This window comes from Phalacrocorax aristotelis, chromosome 1 (genome assembly GCF_949628215.1).
Source record: "Phalacrocorax aristotelis chromosome 1, bGulAri2.1, whole genome shotgun sequence".
In the NCBI taxonomy this organism is placed as follows: domain Eukaryota; kingdom Metazoa; phylum Chordata; class Aves; order Suliformes; family Phalacrocoracidae; genus Phalacrocorax; species Phalacrocorax aristotelis.
This window is the reverse complement of record NC_134276.1, coordinates 142,550,803-142,566,684: the sequence shown is the minus strand read 5'-3', so window position 1 is coordinate 142,566,684 and position 15,882 is coordinate 142,550,803. Positions and strand designations below refer to the sequence as shown.

The 15,882-nt window shown below is 39.7% G+C and overlaps 1 protein-coding gene across 5 annotated transcripts in view; it reads right to left on the bottom strand.

The window, feature by feature from the left end:
• The window catches only part of SCUBE1 (signal peptide, CUB domain and EGF like domain containing 1), a 218,770-nt gene that overhangs the window by 90,813 nt on the left and 112,075 nt on the right, over window positions 1-15,882 (bottom strand). For 3 of the 5 annotated variants that reach the window (XM_075112945.1, XM_075112937.1, XM_075112954.1), the window contains exons 6-7: window positions 10,907-11,023; window positions 7,950-8,039 (exon numbers count right to left, since the gene is read on the bottom strand). In XM_075112945.1, the coding sequence (XP_074969046.1) occupies window positions 7,950-8,039; window positions 10,907-11,023 (207 nt within the window). The remainder of the gene's footprint in view (window positions 1-7,949; window positions 8,040-10,906; window positions 11,024-15,882) is intronic. The other 2 variants (XM_075112963.1, XM_075112972.1) reach the window with 1 other exon arrangement.

Genomic DNA, 15,882 nt, shown 5'->3' with positions numbered 1-15,882 from the left:
CACCGGATGAGTGCAGTCCAGTCCCTTTAAAATAGCACTAATAGTTGTGAATATAGTGCTTTTTATAAATAGAGAAGCTGCATTTAAGAAAAACTTAAATACTCTGAATGTTGCAAAAGAGCATTATCTCCTGACCTTGGACAAATCCTTTCATTTAAAATGGAAAAGGAAAACAATGGAAGGTATTGGTAGGAATTCTGGATAAGGTCAGAGTCTTTATCATCAGTTAAGAAATGAAGAAAAGGGATTTTTACAGGAAATAGCACACCATTCACAAACTCAATGAATAAAAGTGACGGTAACTCAGGATGAAAGGATCTGCCCTTGGGAGAGAGAGAATGCATGAATGACCTCAGGGATTCCTTCCTCCTGTTTTCTATGATTTCATATAGCAAAGCAGAACTGACAGAAAGAGTTAAAGTGAGGTCTTGGTTTCACAGTAAGTGACTGAGTTAGAGCTCCTCCTGGCAATACGCCTGTTAATAATATGTTTTAAATGCTTTATTGATTCAAACACAAAAAGATTGTGATGCATACAGAGCAGCACACTTGGCTTTCTGACAGTGAGCATTTCTAGGTCAGATAAAAGCCATTCAGAGAAAGAAAGACATATTTTAAGTAATTTGAAAGAGTCCTAGGAGGCAGTACAACAAAGCTAGGAGCTGAAGTACATAGTGAAAAAGCGCTCTTGGCTTAAAGTGCCCCTTGGTAGGCGGTAACCATGATAGAAGTTAATTGCTTTGGAAGAACACTTGAAAACAAACACTAGCTTGCCCATCTTCCCGCTCTTCTAGACAGAAAACCAGGAGTAGGAACACCTGGTAACTCTCATTCTATTTTGAAAGAGAACCAGTAATGAAGCCTGCAGAATCCATGTTTAATTCACGTTGGAATAAAACAACCTAAGACTTCTGGAAATTTTCTAATGGAAAACCAGAACTCATAACACTCTTTATTCCAAAGGCTTGGTAGTTAGGGCATTACATGACATATTAGAAAGCCAGGTTCCATTTTCTATTCTTTTATGCTTATTCAAACTGAAGAATCCCAAGCCCTCATCCGGCTACCCATTTATCAATACTGGCCCCTAGGGTAGAGCATCTTCATGAGACAATAATGAGTTAGTCTGACTTTACAGCCCGACATTTCCCTTGAACATGGGCGGCAAATCACAATGAAAGGGTCTTCAGTATAATTCCCTCACATTTCAAATGAGTGTTCTAACCAGACTACTGTGTACATTCTGCCTCCCTGTTTCTGAAGGCCATTCCAGGCAAAAGCACTGTGAAAACCAGAGTCTTCCCACAAAACTTACTTTCAAGAAAAAAGACAGGCTTTTCCAGAAAACTCTCTTCACATTAAATGAATTTTTTAGGTAAAGAATGAATGGCTTCAGTAAGTTCTACAGTTCTACAGCTCCTTCCTGAGCTGCAAAAGAGCTGGAATCCAGAAAATGGTGAATTTCCATATGAACTACAGAAGCATTGTGTGTTTTATACAGCAATTTAAGACAGAGGTTTGACTTTGGGGAGGTTATTCACAGTGAACCACCAGAGCAGAGCTCTTTGGATGACTGAAAGAGTGACCAAGGAAGTTTTCCATATTGATATGGTGTAATTTTACACATGGCAGGAGAAAATCACTTTAATTATGCCACTCCGGTAATTCTAATTAACTTTGTGGATTCTATTTTCCTGTAATCAAGAAAGAGCTGTGTCTCTGCTGAAAAGAAAACAGTGTTTCAAAGAGATTAAGTCCTCAAATTCCTAACAAACAGAACACCAGACTGAAGGCAACAGCTTGGGTCAAGTAGGCACAATGGACTAGAAAGTCCACAAGAACAGTTACTCTATGATTCCAAAAAACATACGCCATAACACCCCCTTGCTGTTCTACCAAGCTTATGGTCTTCAGTAGAAAAGACTATAACCCTCAAATTTGCAATGTGTCATAGCGGGAGGCGGAAGTAAAAAGACAACTGCATACTAGAGAAATGAGAAGGGTTTTATCTGTTATTCACATGCGTGTTCATACAGGGCATAGATCCTTGCAAGTTAAGACCTGAGAATTTTTAGCCTTAGACCACACAGTCCTGTACCATCTGTTTCTCTCAGCTCTGGAATCTCGAGAATTTCCAGGTGGACCAGAAGAAAGAACGGGAGAAGGGTGGCTGACCCTATGAATGTTTATACGGACAATGCATCTCAAGTAACTGACCTTGCTTTCTCCTCCCATGATTATCAATATGAAGTTCACACACTGGGTGAGTGCCCTCTGCAGTCCCTATTTTATGGAAGCTACCTGAAGGAGGATCTTGATTCATCAGAAACAGGGAATGTAGAGGACTGCTCTGCTAAGAGCTGCATAATGCCCAGAAGCTTCTGTGAAGGGCAACTGCAGAAGCAAGGATCTTCAGATGGCCTTTCTGCCTTGAACTTCTGCAGAGCATGTTCAGCTCATATCTGATGGTTCCACTTCTGCTCACTAACAATCAGGCCTGACACAACCTGTTACCTGCAGCGATAATCTGGGGTGGAAATAGCTATAACTAACTACCTTCCTGCCACCGAGGCGATCAGGTGAGGAGTGCTCCTAAAGGATCTGCTCCCAAACAAACAGAAGTCAAAGCATGCTTGATGTCCAGGATAAATAGGGTAGCCTAATCCTTAGATACTGTGTTTTAGGCTGATTATTAAGCTCAGATGACTCAAGATATATAAAGTTGGGTATCACTTTATGTTCAAATGGGTAAACCTAATATAGGAAGGATCAGCTCTAACAATGTAGATCTCTCCATTTGATGTAACAGATGCTAAAATGTTTGTCTTTGCTGCAAATGCAGGAATTCATGACCATAAGCTCAAATTGTGGTTTTTTTTCAATATGATGTGAGCAGCTCATTAAAATCCATTGCACATACTGGGCTAAAAATCTGCTGAAATCAAAACAGCTTTGGCCAGGACAGGATAAACACAGTTACCTTGGCTGATGTTTCTAGGTAACTTCAGGAGGCACAAGACTGGATGAAAGAGCTGACCAGCACACAAAGAAAGGAGTACTGGCATGTCATGAAAGTGGCCAAAGCAGGACCTGCACTTGTGATCTACTAGTCTGAACTGGCTCTGGCTCTCTGCTGCACTGTCTGAGATCCTTGGAGTTGAACTGATAGTGGAAGTACACTTTCCAAAGCAAGGCCACTTTAAGGCAAAAAAAAGAGATGATTCTGTCCCTTATAACGTGCAGTGATGTTCTCTGTCATAAGCTAGTCCATGGGATAAATGCCTAAATTGCAATTTCCATGGCTCACACCTCTAGTGATTGCTATGGAGAGGTAACAGTCTTAGCAGACTGCACACTCGGCTCTCCAGGCAGGTAGCTGGGTGCTCATTATAAATGGCTTGAAGGCTACTAAAAATATAAGAGGAGCCACCTGCAGAAGTCAAATGCTTCTTGGCACAACAAGGGAAAATACAGAACTAGTGTAAATACTACCTTAATTGCTGGTTATGTGCCATGAATATAGGCAGACCAAAGCCCTGCCTGTAAACCACTCTTAGGAAATCAGTGATGGAATGTAATATAGGTACATATATAACATATCCCAGCCTGGCAAAGCTGGCCCTTGCTGGTGTGATTTTCCAAATGACTTGAAGTGCTTCTTACACTACAGAAACAATATAGGCAGAGGTAAACTTCAGCAGTAACAAAGTCCAGAACAGTTCCAATGCACTTTACAGTTTACACAAGCACTTCAGTTGACAGTAAAATAATTTTTAGGGATCTTGGGAGCCAGCTTCAAGGGAAGGGAAGAGAATTACATTTCTGTATCTGAGGTGAGCTGCAAACAACCTTACTGGTGACCCAAGAAGTCAGTATCCAATGGCAAAACTGTCCTGTCACACAATGAGTTGAACACGTCTTGTGAAGGCGTGAATTTCAGTGTAGAGTTTGGGTTTCTGAGGACACTGGTAGCAATGGCATTACTGCCATTTGCACCATTATCCTGGTGTTAAACGTGCAAGGGAAATGTCTGCGCTTCCTTAACTTCAAGATGGGCTCAATGACTTGTTGCTCTTTGCTATACTGAAAAGAACTTTGTAAAACTTTCTTCTTGAGACAAGAAGGAACCAACCCTATATCGTCCAGGGCCAGAGGAAGAACATATTTTTTGCCACAGTGAGTTCTGACAACACTGATCTCCGGAAAGAATGGAGAAGGTGGATTGAAGGTGAGGGAGAGAAACGTATCCTTTGCAGTTGTTCTGAAGCCACTTGGGTTCAAGACCAAATGAACCTGATCTATTTAACTGCTAAAGAGAACAGGGAGGGAAATGAAACATGGTGAGAAACAGGTCAGGCCCCCTTTTCCAAAAGTGCTGATCAGAGGATAAGATCTAAGAAATGCTCTGGATAGAACACCATGGTTGTGTCACTAAAGCACCTTAAGGATTCATGCAGTCTCGTAAGGCCTGTGATGACGACAATGTAGCAAGTGACTGCATTCTTAAAGACAATATACAAAATCTAAAATTTCTCTGTTCTAAGGGTTGATAGAGTAGCCAAAATGCAAATCACTACCTTTGATGAGGAGATGAGGACTTCTTGAGTCTAAACACCAGACAGTTCTGGAGTTCTAGTTCCTCAAAGAGGAATTTTTCAGCTGCTTGTCACATCTTTGTAAGCAGTTGATTTATTTGTAATAAGGCAGCCCAATGGCATAACTGATGCTATTGAATCCATATTTGTGTCCACAGTATCAAGTTCTATGTAAAAGGAAGCTTCAGGATATCAATAGACAATTGCTTTATAAAAACCCTGTAGCCTTTTCAAGTGAAAGACAGCACCCAAGAAGAGAGTAATGCGAAGCCAGCACAACCTGATAATTTACAACATATATAATGATAAAGCACTAGACTACTGGATGACTCATCTTTACAGTTGTAGGCTGTGGGGCCACTGGACTTATGAATTCTAACCAGGGCTGCAATAGCAAAAAGAGATTTGGAAATTGGATACATGAATAAAAGTAACTTCCATAGCTGAAGATGCGACACTGGACAAAATATTTTGAGGATGTGTGTATTAGTAGGACTGACTGGAAATTTGGTACTTCTGAAGTTATGTGCCCACACTAGAATGTGTTTCATCCAGGTAGGCAGGGCATGATACACTGTGCTTCAAACTGATGCTGGATTTAGACTGAACAATATGTGAAATGCATTAGCACACTCCTCTAATCAGGTAGGGCAGTCCCATGCTATGATGCTATGACAGGAAAAACAGTCCTGGCAAATATGTTCTTGAGGAAAAGAAGATAAAGGAAAGTAGGGAGGTCTCTGTGACTGCTCTTAAGAAATACACTGGAAATATTTGCAGAAAAAATTGTGTTGCACCATACAAAACAGAGATTTGAACATAATTTTAAGAGCTGAAGGCAGTGCTCAACTAACTGCAAGATAAAATATGCCATGTTTAAGAAGACCTGAAAACATTGTTTGTGCCTTTCTGATCTATAGTAAGCGCAAGGTGTTCTGCAACAAGGTGGATGTAAACATATCTTACAGATAATGGTAAGGCTCCAGTTTTAAATGCTTGGATGTGTGCACTTCCGCAGAAAGAATGTGCACTTTCCTTCCTAATCTACAGAATGTACATGGCTCAATGTCCAGTTTATAGCACCCACCACAGAACTCTGGCAGATGGCAGAACCTCACCAGAAGCCCACCTGGCGTACAATAAAGGCTGCATTCCTTTCCACTCTACAGTGGCAATGGCCCAGGAGGAAGTGAAGAAAAAGTAAATGAACTGTATGAATGGTAACATGGTGCAACATTCACCAATCACAGAAAAGTAATTCAGTGCCACCTCTTTAATGAGAGTGCTCTTTACTCTGAATCCACGTGTTTTGCTCTGAACAAGGGAGATAAAAGACAGCTGGAAGCCCTTGGGGTTTTTCTGAACATTATGAAAGAAGTTGGATGAAAATTCTTAGGAATCATGGGATGGCTCTAAAGAAAGGTTTCTTGTAGATCATCAGAGAAGACCAGTTTCTTGTCTGGCCCACAAGACCTAGATAAAAATGCATCTAACAGGAAGAAAAGAAGGAAGGAAGTGTATTTATATACTTTTCTCTGTTTAAGATTTAGCCATAAGTTACAGGACCACACCATGACTAGGACACAGGACCCTGCTACAGAGGTGGCCAGTCTTGCCGAAGCAAAATGAGTGCCATAGGCAGTCATGTCTGACAGCAGTCCTGTTCTCCTAAAGTAATCTCATGCAAGCTTATTCTTAGCCTTGTCTGATATTAAGGGCTATAAAGAGCACAGCCATTTTAATAGCACGCAACAGTTGACAGGGGACTAGAAATTATCATCTCAGGGCTTGCAATTGAAACCATCTTTCATCAGACTACTAAAATTACTTAAAGTGACCTACTTTTCCTACTCTCCCAAGGCTGCCTCCAGGAGGGTCAAAAATCACAGTCCATTTACAAAAGCTGGTAACAAATTTTCCTGAGGAGCCTCCCAGTACTTTCTAAAACAGCTGTTTGGAAAGCATCTGATGACACATGGAATTTCATGGAAATGCCACTAGACTTTTGAAATGTAGTAAGACTCCATTAAAAAAATAAATTGTGGATTTTCTGAGCATCAGAATTCAGTAGAAATAAAAAAGTAGAAAAGTCCCTAAGTAATAAGCCACCCACTCAGTTCTCACTTTCTAATTAAATTTCTTTTCAGCTCTAGTTAACGTTTTTCTAAGGAATCAGTTGTTCAAACACAGCATGTCCATAAATTGTCAGGTCTTGGCTGATACCTGCTAATACAGGAGGTTCTGAAGCGTTAAACAACGTATTTTGCAAACTGGATTTTTAACTATCTCCCTAAACCTATTTCTGGAGTCTATGTTCAGCTTGGAACTTGCAGACCTGGTGTAACTAAGCAGCTTGTTGCTAATCATAACTTTTGAATTCTATTTGCCTGGACTCTTTTAAGCAGTGTAAGCTTATTTTCAGGTTGGATAATTACTTTTATCAGAGGGCGAGGCAGCAACGCAGTGCACTATGTTGCTCAGTCCTTCTAAGCCATATTGTACATACTGTTAGTGGCTGGGCAAATTCACCATGTAGACCTAGAGGATTGGACCTACCCTTTCTATTCCCAAAAGGTCATTGTCACTAATGGCCATAAATGCAACATGAAGAAGACAAGCACAAGGGTGCACAATGGGTTAACTGAGAGCAGAAGCTAAAGAATTATCTTCATTGTTCAATTCACTTCCTCATCCCTTCCACTCTCAGTCTCCAACAACGCAGAGGAAGCCATGCTTCAGTCTTGAAAGAAGAATGTACAGAAGATCACTAGTCACTAGGGAAAGATCTTTCAGTGGTTACTAACATAGCTGCACAAAGGAAATAAATGGATTTCCAGTCATAATATTTACATTTCAATCAGAAGTACTGCAAATTTTAAGTAGGCAAATACAGTTGGTCATTTAACACCACATATGTAACAGAACATTGTTTTATATCATCATCTTCATCATTATCATCATCATCCACTTTTAAGTCAATAGGCAGGTCTGCAACATGAGATTTTTCAGGAATCCTACAGCAACACATACACACAAACATACGCAAATCACATGTAAGAAGTAGCTTGCATAAGGTAAGTAAGGTTAATGGCAAAAGCTTCTTTCTATGCAGAAGAAATCGAACATTAAAGCTGCAGCATTAGGAAAAAAAAAGTTTAAAAACAAGAAATGAAGTCGTACAACAGATGAGAACTTAAAAAAATTGGTGACCTTTCCACACAGATGAAGTCAGGATAAAAAAACCAAACCAAACCAAAACCAAAGGGACCAAACGAGACCAAAAGAGAACCTCCCCCCCACACACATACAGACAAAAGTGAGAGCACAACAAAGCAAGTGGAAGAAAAGTGTTACCCATAAGTAGCCGCCGTTTCACCCTCTTGTCCACATCAGCTACTGACGTGGCATTGTACTCAGAACTCTCAATTGCAGCCTCATCCTTCTCTAAAACACAAGTAAGGGACAAACATGGAGCAGTTGGTTAATCACAAGCCCAATTTTCCGCTGCCTAAGACAGTTTCTTGGCATGGCACAGCCAAAGCCAAGAAGCAAGGCATGAAAGCACTAAATCCCCGTTAGAGAGTTAATTCCCTTTGAGACCCCAGGAAAAAATTAAAGGGTGTTTAGGGAAAGGAGGAAGAAAGAGGGGCAGGAGGAAGAATGGTCAACTATGAAGTAATTAACCACATAGAGGAAGCTGGATTCCTACTGGAGAGCAAGAGCTATCATGAGTGCTCCAGAGCGGTGTTAATAATGAAAATTAAAATTCAGGAATGCTAGTTGAACAACCTACTAAAGACAAACTGTAAAGTGATTCAGGCTAATGGTGGCACCAGGATCTGAAGGTGGCAGGCAGAAGACTGAGACAGACAGAGAGCTAGAAGAGTCCGGTGATGGATGGGCACGGATGCACCATAGTCTCTTACACATTGACACATCGTGAGGAAAAACCAAACAACAGCATGCAAATTAAACAAAACCAACAAAAATAAACAAACAACAAACCAAACAAACACAAAAAAAGATCAATTTGGGCAGTGCTGGTTGCCTGCTTGTCTATGAAACACTACTAGCTAAACATTCAATGCTAGGAAAGATGTTGCAAGAACAGGGTTTAGTAATTTTATAAGCATGCAGTAAGCAAGATGATGTCAGCAAAGGTAATTTTTACAAGGTAATCTCTGATATCCTACATGTAAGAGTTTCATAGAGCATAATGAGGACTTTAGTTTGGTTATGCTTCATTAGAAATACACAGAAACAGTCACAAGTGCGGGAAGAGATGATCAGTATGTGAAATAAAAATAAAGATTTCTGATACAGGAGAGCAATGGAGAAGCAGCAGCTGGGTAAATAAAACAGTTTCTACAGAGAGGGAAATGCTGATTAGGAAAACAAAAACCAAAATGCAAGTGGGGACTTTCACATGCAGCAAACAAACAAAAAAAAAAGGATAAGTCAAGCAAACGAAGACAAAATATGTTAGACAAAGGGTCAACAAGTATTTATCTGGCATTGCAGAAGTTTGCATTCTTGCAGTGATGCCTGGAATATATACACCACTGAAGACAGCAAACACTGGAATCACTGAAGTGAGGAGGAGGAGGAGGCTGGCAGGTTTTGTTTGTGGCAACACTACATGGTTGAGTGGTAGCAAGAAGTTGTTTTGTTTTGTTTTTAACAAGTTCTAGATGGGATCAGGCTGCAATAGAGGCTTTTGTTTGAGTTTTTTTTTTATTTTGCTCTGTAAATAATTAATGAACGTCAGTTATCAGACAAGACAGGCAATCAGGAACCATCACCAGAAAGCAGGAAAAAAATGTGAAAAATAAAAAAAATTAAAAGTATTCTAAGAGAAAGAACTACTTAAAAGGAAGAAAATCAGCACAGGCAGTAATATGTGACTTACATCACAAGACCAAGGAATGTAACATGGAGTTGTATGTATTACGATACAAAAACGGAAAAAAAAAAAGTAAAAACCAGGTGTACACAGCTTTTAAAATCATTTTTACATGCTGGACAAAATAAAACATCAATCCAAGGATATTAGTGAACGCTAATAAATGGAAGATCAATTATCCATTCGATAAAACCTGTTCTCAAGGCCCTCACTCTTGCAAATTCTCTGCAATTGGAACTGCCACAAGCTTCAGGGAGGGTTATTTAAGCAGAGGGACTGTATGACGGAGCCCTCTGTGTTAATCAAAAATCCTAGCTGAGAGATCCCGTAAGCTGAGACATAGCTTGTGTATACAGCGAGGCGGTGTCCAGCACTGACCTTGTTCAGCTCTACCTCTGCCAACGTACCCCTCACCCTACCACACAATTTGTGCAATCAAACACAGCAGAAGTGAGTGAGGCTCTGGGCAGCCACTGAGTTTTATGCCATGGATCTGACCAAGGGATCACTAAAGATAACTGACAGATTTCCATGGGTTTCAAGAGCTCTGGCTTGCAGTATTGATAAAGGAGAGAAAAGATGATAAGTATGTGTCCATGCTTTTTTAACCTCAGGAAACTACTAGGAATTTGTAAGAATTTGAAATTAAACAAACAAAAAAAGTCAACATGACCACAATGCTAATGAAAACCATCAAGGATTTTAGGTTCTGATCTGTGAATATGAATTTCCAAATTTTAACTTGCAGTATGCAAAAATATCCTTTTTTATAAAAAAAAAAAAAAACAGAGTAGAAAGAAATGGTGTTAAGCAAATAATATATTTTATAATCACAAATGTTTGCATAGCATTTCCCAAGATGGTCCATCTCTTGAATGGATTTTTCCTACTAATAATCTGAGTGAAAGCTTATTCGCTACAAGTGCTGTAATTTTTAGAATCATAAAACATACAACAGGGAAGAAAGCACATCGTGATGATTAATTTTCCCCGATTACAGCTTAGAAAAGAGGATCATTTTCATCTCCTTGCTTACTCAAGGAAGTCTTGCCTCATGAAAGTGAACAGAAGAGCTGAATTTTCATTCATAATTATGAATGTTCTACACCTTTTAACTTCAAAAATTATTAGAGTTATGAAAAGAAATAAAAGTTACGAAGGAGTAACAAAGGGATACTTAAATAACAAACGTTTTGACAAAACATGCACAAATGCTTCTCTCTCTGTATCGCGGGACCTTAGCTACTACAGCCAGAAACTGCTGTTATACACTTCTCTCAGCAATGGTGCTAAAGCCTGTGAGATACAAACACACGCGCGCGCACACACACACACACACACACACATATGTGCACATATATATTCTATGAGGAATACGAAACAAAATTTGCTGCAGAGAAGTACTTACCAATGCAGGTTCGGCCATCTGAATGTAGGGCATACTTCTGATGACAACCACACACAGGACCAGTATCTGTGTCATCACAGGTGTGTTGGCAGCCTCCATTCCCATAGTTACAGGTTACTAGTTAAGCCCCAAATGAATGTGTATATATGTATATATAAATAAAATAACAATGAAACCAATTAGTCTTGAGGGCCTTTCAGAATACAGAAGAGCAGTAACAAACCAAGACATAAGGCAACATAACATTTGTATTTGTGGTTATTTGCATTTCTTATTCTTTCTGACCCCCCTTATGTTAGCCACGCCCCCGTCTCATGTCCTACTCTTAATCCATGCAGTGAAGAAAAAAGAGAAATAAAAAAAAGCATGTGCTACTTTGTCCCCAGGCTACTTGTATTCATAACTTTAGTATGAGTGGTTAAGCAATTCCATCTCTTCCTAAAAGCTACATGCTTTATGTCTGTCATGTACATGGCATGAAGAAATGAGCAGTCTACTAATACCAACATATACTTTCAAGTCTATAGACAGCATTTCTCTTTTCCTTCCCCTTCGTGTGGAGGAAGCAGAGACCAAACAGCAAGAATAGAACCATATAAGTCTTGAAATCTATTATTTCAAGTACTAGTCCTCCTAGAGTAGAAGAATTTTAAAAATAAAACAGGAAACTATTTTTATTTCTTTTCTTCTCTGAAACAAAAAATACACAGTTGTTATGGCCCTGCAGTGCTCTGGTCTCAACTAGGAAGAAAACGTTGGATATGTCACTTTCATTTCCAAGAATACAATGCGAAATGGCTTTTAGCAATTAAAACATCCTCCAGTGAAAAATACGGAACATACATTAAAGCAAACATTGTTCATAAACAGCGTTTTGAAGTTTACATGAATTAATAGATTAGATTAAATTTCCTTTGCCACATAATGGATTGAATTGTTGACTATTAAGACAAACCAGTTTTTAAATATTAAGCTGGCTAGTGCCATTAACAATGCCTCCCATATACCCCTGTTCTATTTAATCCTTTGCAGCCGCATAGCTTGATGCTGAATAACACAATTCTGATCTGAGTTAAATTTATTATAATTATAAAATTATAATATAAATATATAAAAATTATAATATAAAATTACTTATACATATAAGTATATATATAAGTATATATATATAAAAGTATATATTATATATATAATTACTTATATATAAATATATAAGTAATTTGGACTAAGTTCTTCATCGGTGTATACATACTGGCAGATACAGGAGAAATCCAATATACCATTATTCAGTTATATCATACTCATCATTTCAGTATGATCCTTTGAAATGTTACAGTAATTTAAATACTGACTCCTACTAATCAGAAGGAGCTTCCTCCATTGGTCTTAGTAGAATTTTCCTTCTAGATAACAGAGTTTATAAAAGAACCAGGGTAGCAAATTGCAATATACAGTAAAACTAAGATAATGGTTAACAGGATTTTAAAATCATGTATCTAAATCTAAACTGAGGTCCTATCTAATCCAATAGGGCTAAGCCCATATAATTTCCCACTGACCTCAGTGACTCTGCTTTAATGCTAGCTTCTTAAAATGGAGTAGACTGGAATTTTCAGTCACAGTAACTAGAACTGAAATATTCCACCTCTGGTGTGTCCCAGTGCTGAATAGCCACGCCACCCTCAGAAATCACTTATGTATTTTGCTTAAAATAGAACAATTCTAAGAAAAGAAACTGAGGGAGACCCACCACAGCATACCCATCAGAATTCCTATTCAAACCTCCTGCCAGTGTGGGAACTGCAACTCTATACCCGTGGTCCCTGAAGTCTGGCAAAGGTCACAACAGGAATTGTCCCTCTCCCAAGCGAGTACAGACCAGAGACCGCTACAGGTGCAAGCAGCCTTGGTCCTTCACACTGTACACTTTGAATAAAATCCTAGTGTTGTTCAGAGAGAGGGAATAGTCTCATGGCCAAGTGGTAAGAACAATCCCCGAGAAGAGGGCCTGCCTGGATTCCCACCTCTCCTCCCAGGAATATCGCTGTTCTGTCCGATCGGAAAGAATGCCAGTGAGAAAGATGCCGAGCAGCCCGATGCACATTCCCTTACTGGAGCTTGACAGTTTGGGCACTAGGCTGAAAAATGGGAATTGCAGGTTCAGTCCCATCAGACAAAGGAGGGAATTGAACTCACATACCCCAAGTCATAAGAATCCTAAACTTCCAAAGAATTACATTTAAAAAGCCCCCTAAGCAACAAACATCCTCAGGCATTCATTCTCCTTCTCCAGTTTTATAACTTAACTATTAATTTCTTTTTGTGAAAAAAATACATGAAGCAAACCGTTCTGCTTTGCATCAAATGGAAGCAACATTACATTTCCTTCAATACACAATAACATTTTAGTTTTTATTTTTGATGCCAAACAAACCAATTAAAATTTTATGTCAATTCTGCATTCTTAAACCTCCTGCCTTTTCGATGCAGTCATGCTGAAAAATCATTTCCTTGCTCAACCCTGTGCTTGTCCTTATTCACCTCTCTCTGCCCATTCTTTGATTTGCAATTTTTTTGGGTTAATCTTTGTCTTATGTGTCTCTCTCTATGCCACATTATGTGTGCAACAGTAACTTCCTGGTTAATCTGGAGGTAGAGAAATACTGCTTTGCAGCTTAGCTGAGAACTAGAGGAACAGGCAGAGGCTGTTTGAATCGGATGACTGCAGCCTGATGGCAAACATGAGCTCTCTTCTGGACGACTGTTTCTGGGATGTGATCAAGCAGGGGCAGTAAGCGGTATAGAAGGCAGCTGTTTGCAATATCCATGGCATTGGGTGTGCAGTGGCAGAGCTAATCCATGATAAGGTAATTTCCGTCTACCTATCCTTCCCTCTTTCTTGACCCCATAAGCCTCTCGGACGATGTAATAGTTCATTCAATGTTTCTATCCCTGTTGGACTCCTGTGCCATCATAAATTAACTTAAAGGTGTTGTTTATGCCAAATGTTTAAATACATTTCTAGCCAACAGTGTTTTTATTGAGGATTTTAAAGTGCAATCAGCAACAAAGTGTATATTTTAAACAACTTGACTGCAATGGTTATTTTTGGCATTCCTTGCTGAAAGCCTCTGCTGCCAGAGATGAAAATATCTTAACACAGTTTCTCTGATCTACGTAATATGAGGGACTTTTCCTTACCATATTTGCCTATGAAAAATTGCACTAGGCTGATGAGGCTTATAGTAAATCCTGCAGAATCACACACTTCTTTTATAGTTTCCCTGTATACTAGAGTTACTGGTTCCTGTTCTACCCAGTCAATGAACACAGATGTAGGTCAGTTCCCTTTCCTGTCTCTTACAAATACCAGTAAATCACATTTCTGAAGGATTTGAATTTCTGTCTAGACTATAATTTACTTATTTATTTATTTAAAGCAACTTGAGACAAAATTCTGGAGCTTGACAGCTCTGCAGGTGAAATTGGAACAAAATCCAGTTGTAAAATATGTCATTTCAATTTCCTTCCAGCCTTAATTCTGTGGCAGTGACACAGTGAGAAGTTTTTCTTGCTTAGAAGAAGAAGGCCAAAATTATTTAAAAGCCAAGGGACATCTAGATCTATTCCATTTTTATCAAAAAGCATTAAACCAAAATTAATGAGAACTTTCAAAGTTTTCTTTTAAAATTTTTTTCTGATAACTTTGGACTCTACAGCTATGCAAAGGCTGTGTGCTCATTCAGAGCCTGTGAAATTAAAAAGGCAAACAAAAAGAGGCAAAATGCTAACTTCTGATAGACACCATTTACCTTCAAATATTATAAATCATGATACAATAGAAGAGATGGAAAATAGTAAGCAATTTCTCTTTTTTTTTTCCCCCAAAGGAGACTACACATATCTCTTAGAACTCAGACATACCTATCCCCACACAGCAGATTTAAAACCAGAATAATACCATTGCTTGTGACACTGCTTCAGCATTCATGTATGTCTTAAGTGCATTCAAAATGCTGGGCTTTCTCCCTTAGTGGGAAAAATACCCTGTACAACTGGCTAAAACCAGCATCTCATAGAGAAGACTTTGCTCATGTTCGCTGCAAACATGAGTAGAAACAGCACACAAGCCCTACAAAGATGCATACCATCTCTATGAGGTGTCACATGCCAGTGGTCAAGTTACCAGTCTGTTCTCCCAATATTGTTTCTACTGTGAATGAAGAACTCTCACAGAAGCATAGAATGGTTTGGGTTGGAAGGGACCTTAAAGACCATCTAGTCCAACCCCCCTGCCATTGGCAAGGACACCTTCCACTAGACCAGGCTGCTCAAAGCCCCATCCAACCTGGCCTTGAACACTTCCAGGGATGGGGCATCCACACTTCTCTGGGCAACCTGTTCCAGTGCCTCACCACCCTCATAGTGAAGAATTTCTTCAGTATATCTACTCTAAACGTACCCTCTTTCAGTTTAAGCCATTACCCCTTGTCCTATCACTACCTGCCTTCTTAAAAAGTCCCTCTCCAGCTTTCTTGTAGGCCCCCTTCCGGTACTAGAAAGCTGCGATAAGGTCACCCTGGAGCTCTCTCTTCTCCAGGCCTAACAACCCCAACTCTCTGAGCCTGTCTTCACAGCAGAGATGCTCCAGCCCTCTGATCACCTTTGTGACCCTTCTCTGGACTTGCTCCAACAGCTCCATGTCCTTCTTATGTTGGAGGCCCTTGAGCTGAATGCAGCACTCCAGGTGGGATGTCGTGAGAGCAGAGTAGAGGGGCAGAGTCTCTTCCCTCAGCTGCTGGTCACACTTCTTTTGATGCAGCCCAGGATGCGGTTGGCTTTCTGGGCTGCAAGGGCACATTGCTGGGTCATGTTGAGCTTCTCATCAACCAACACCCCCAAGTCCTTCTCCTCAGGGATGCTCTCAATCCATTCTCTGCCCAGCCTGTATTTGTGCTTGGGATTGCCCTGGCCCA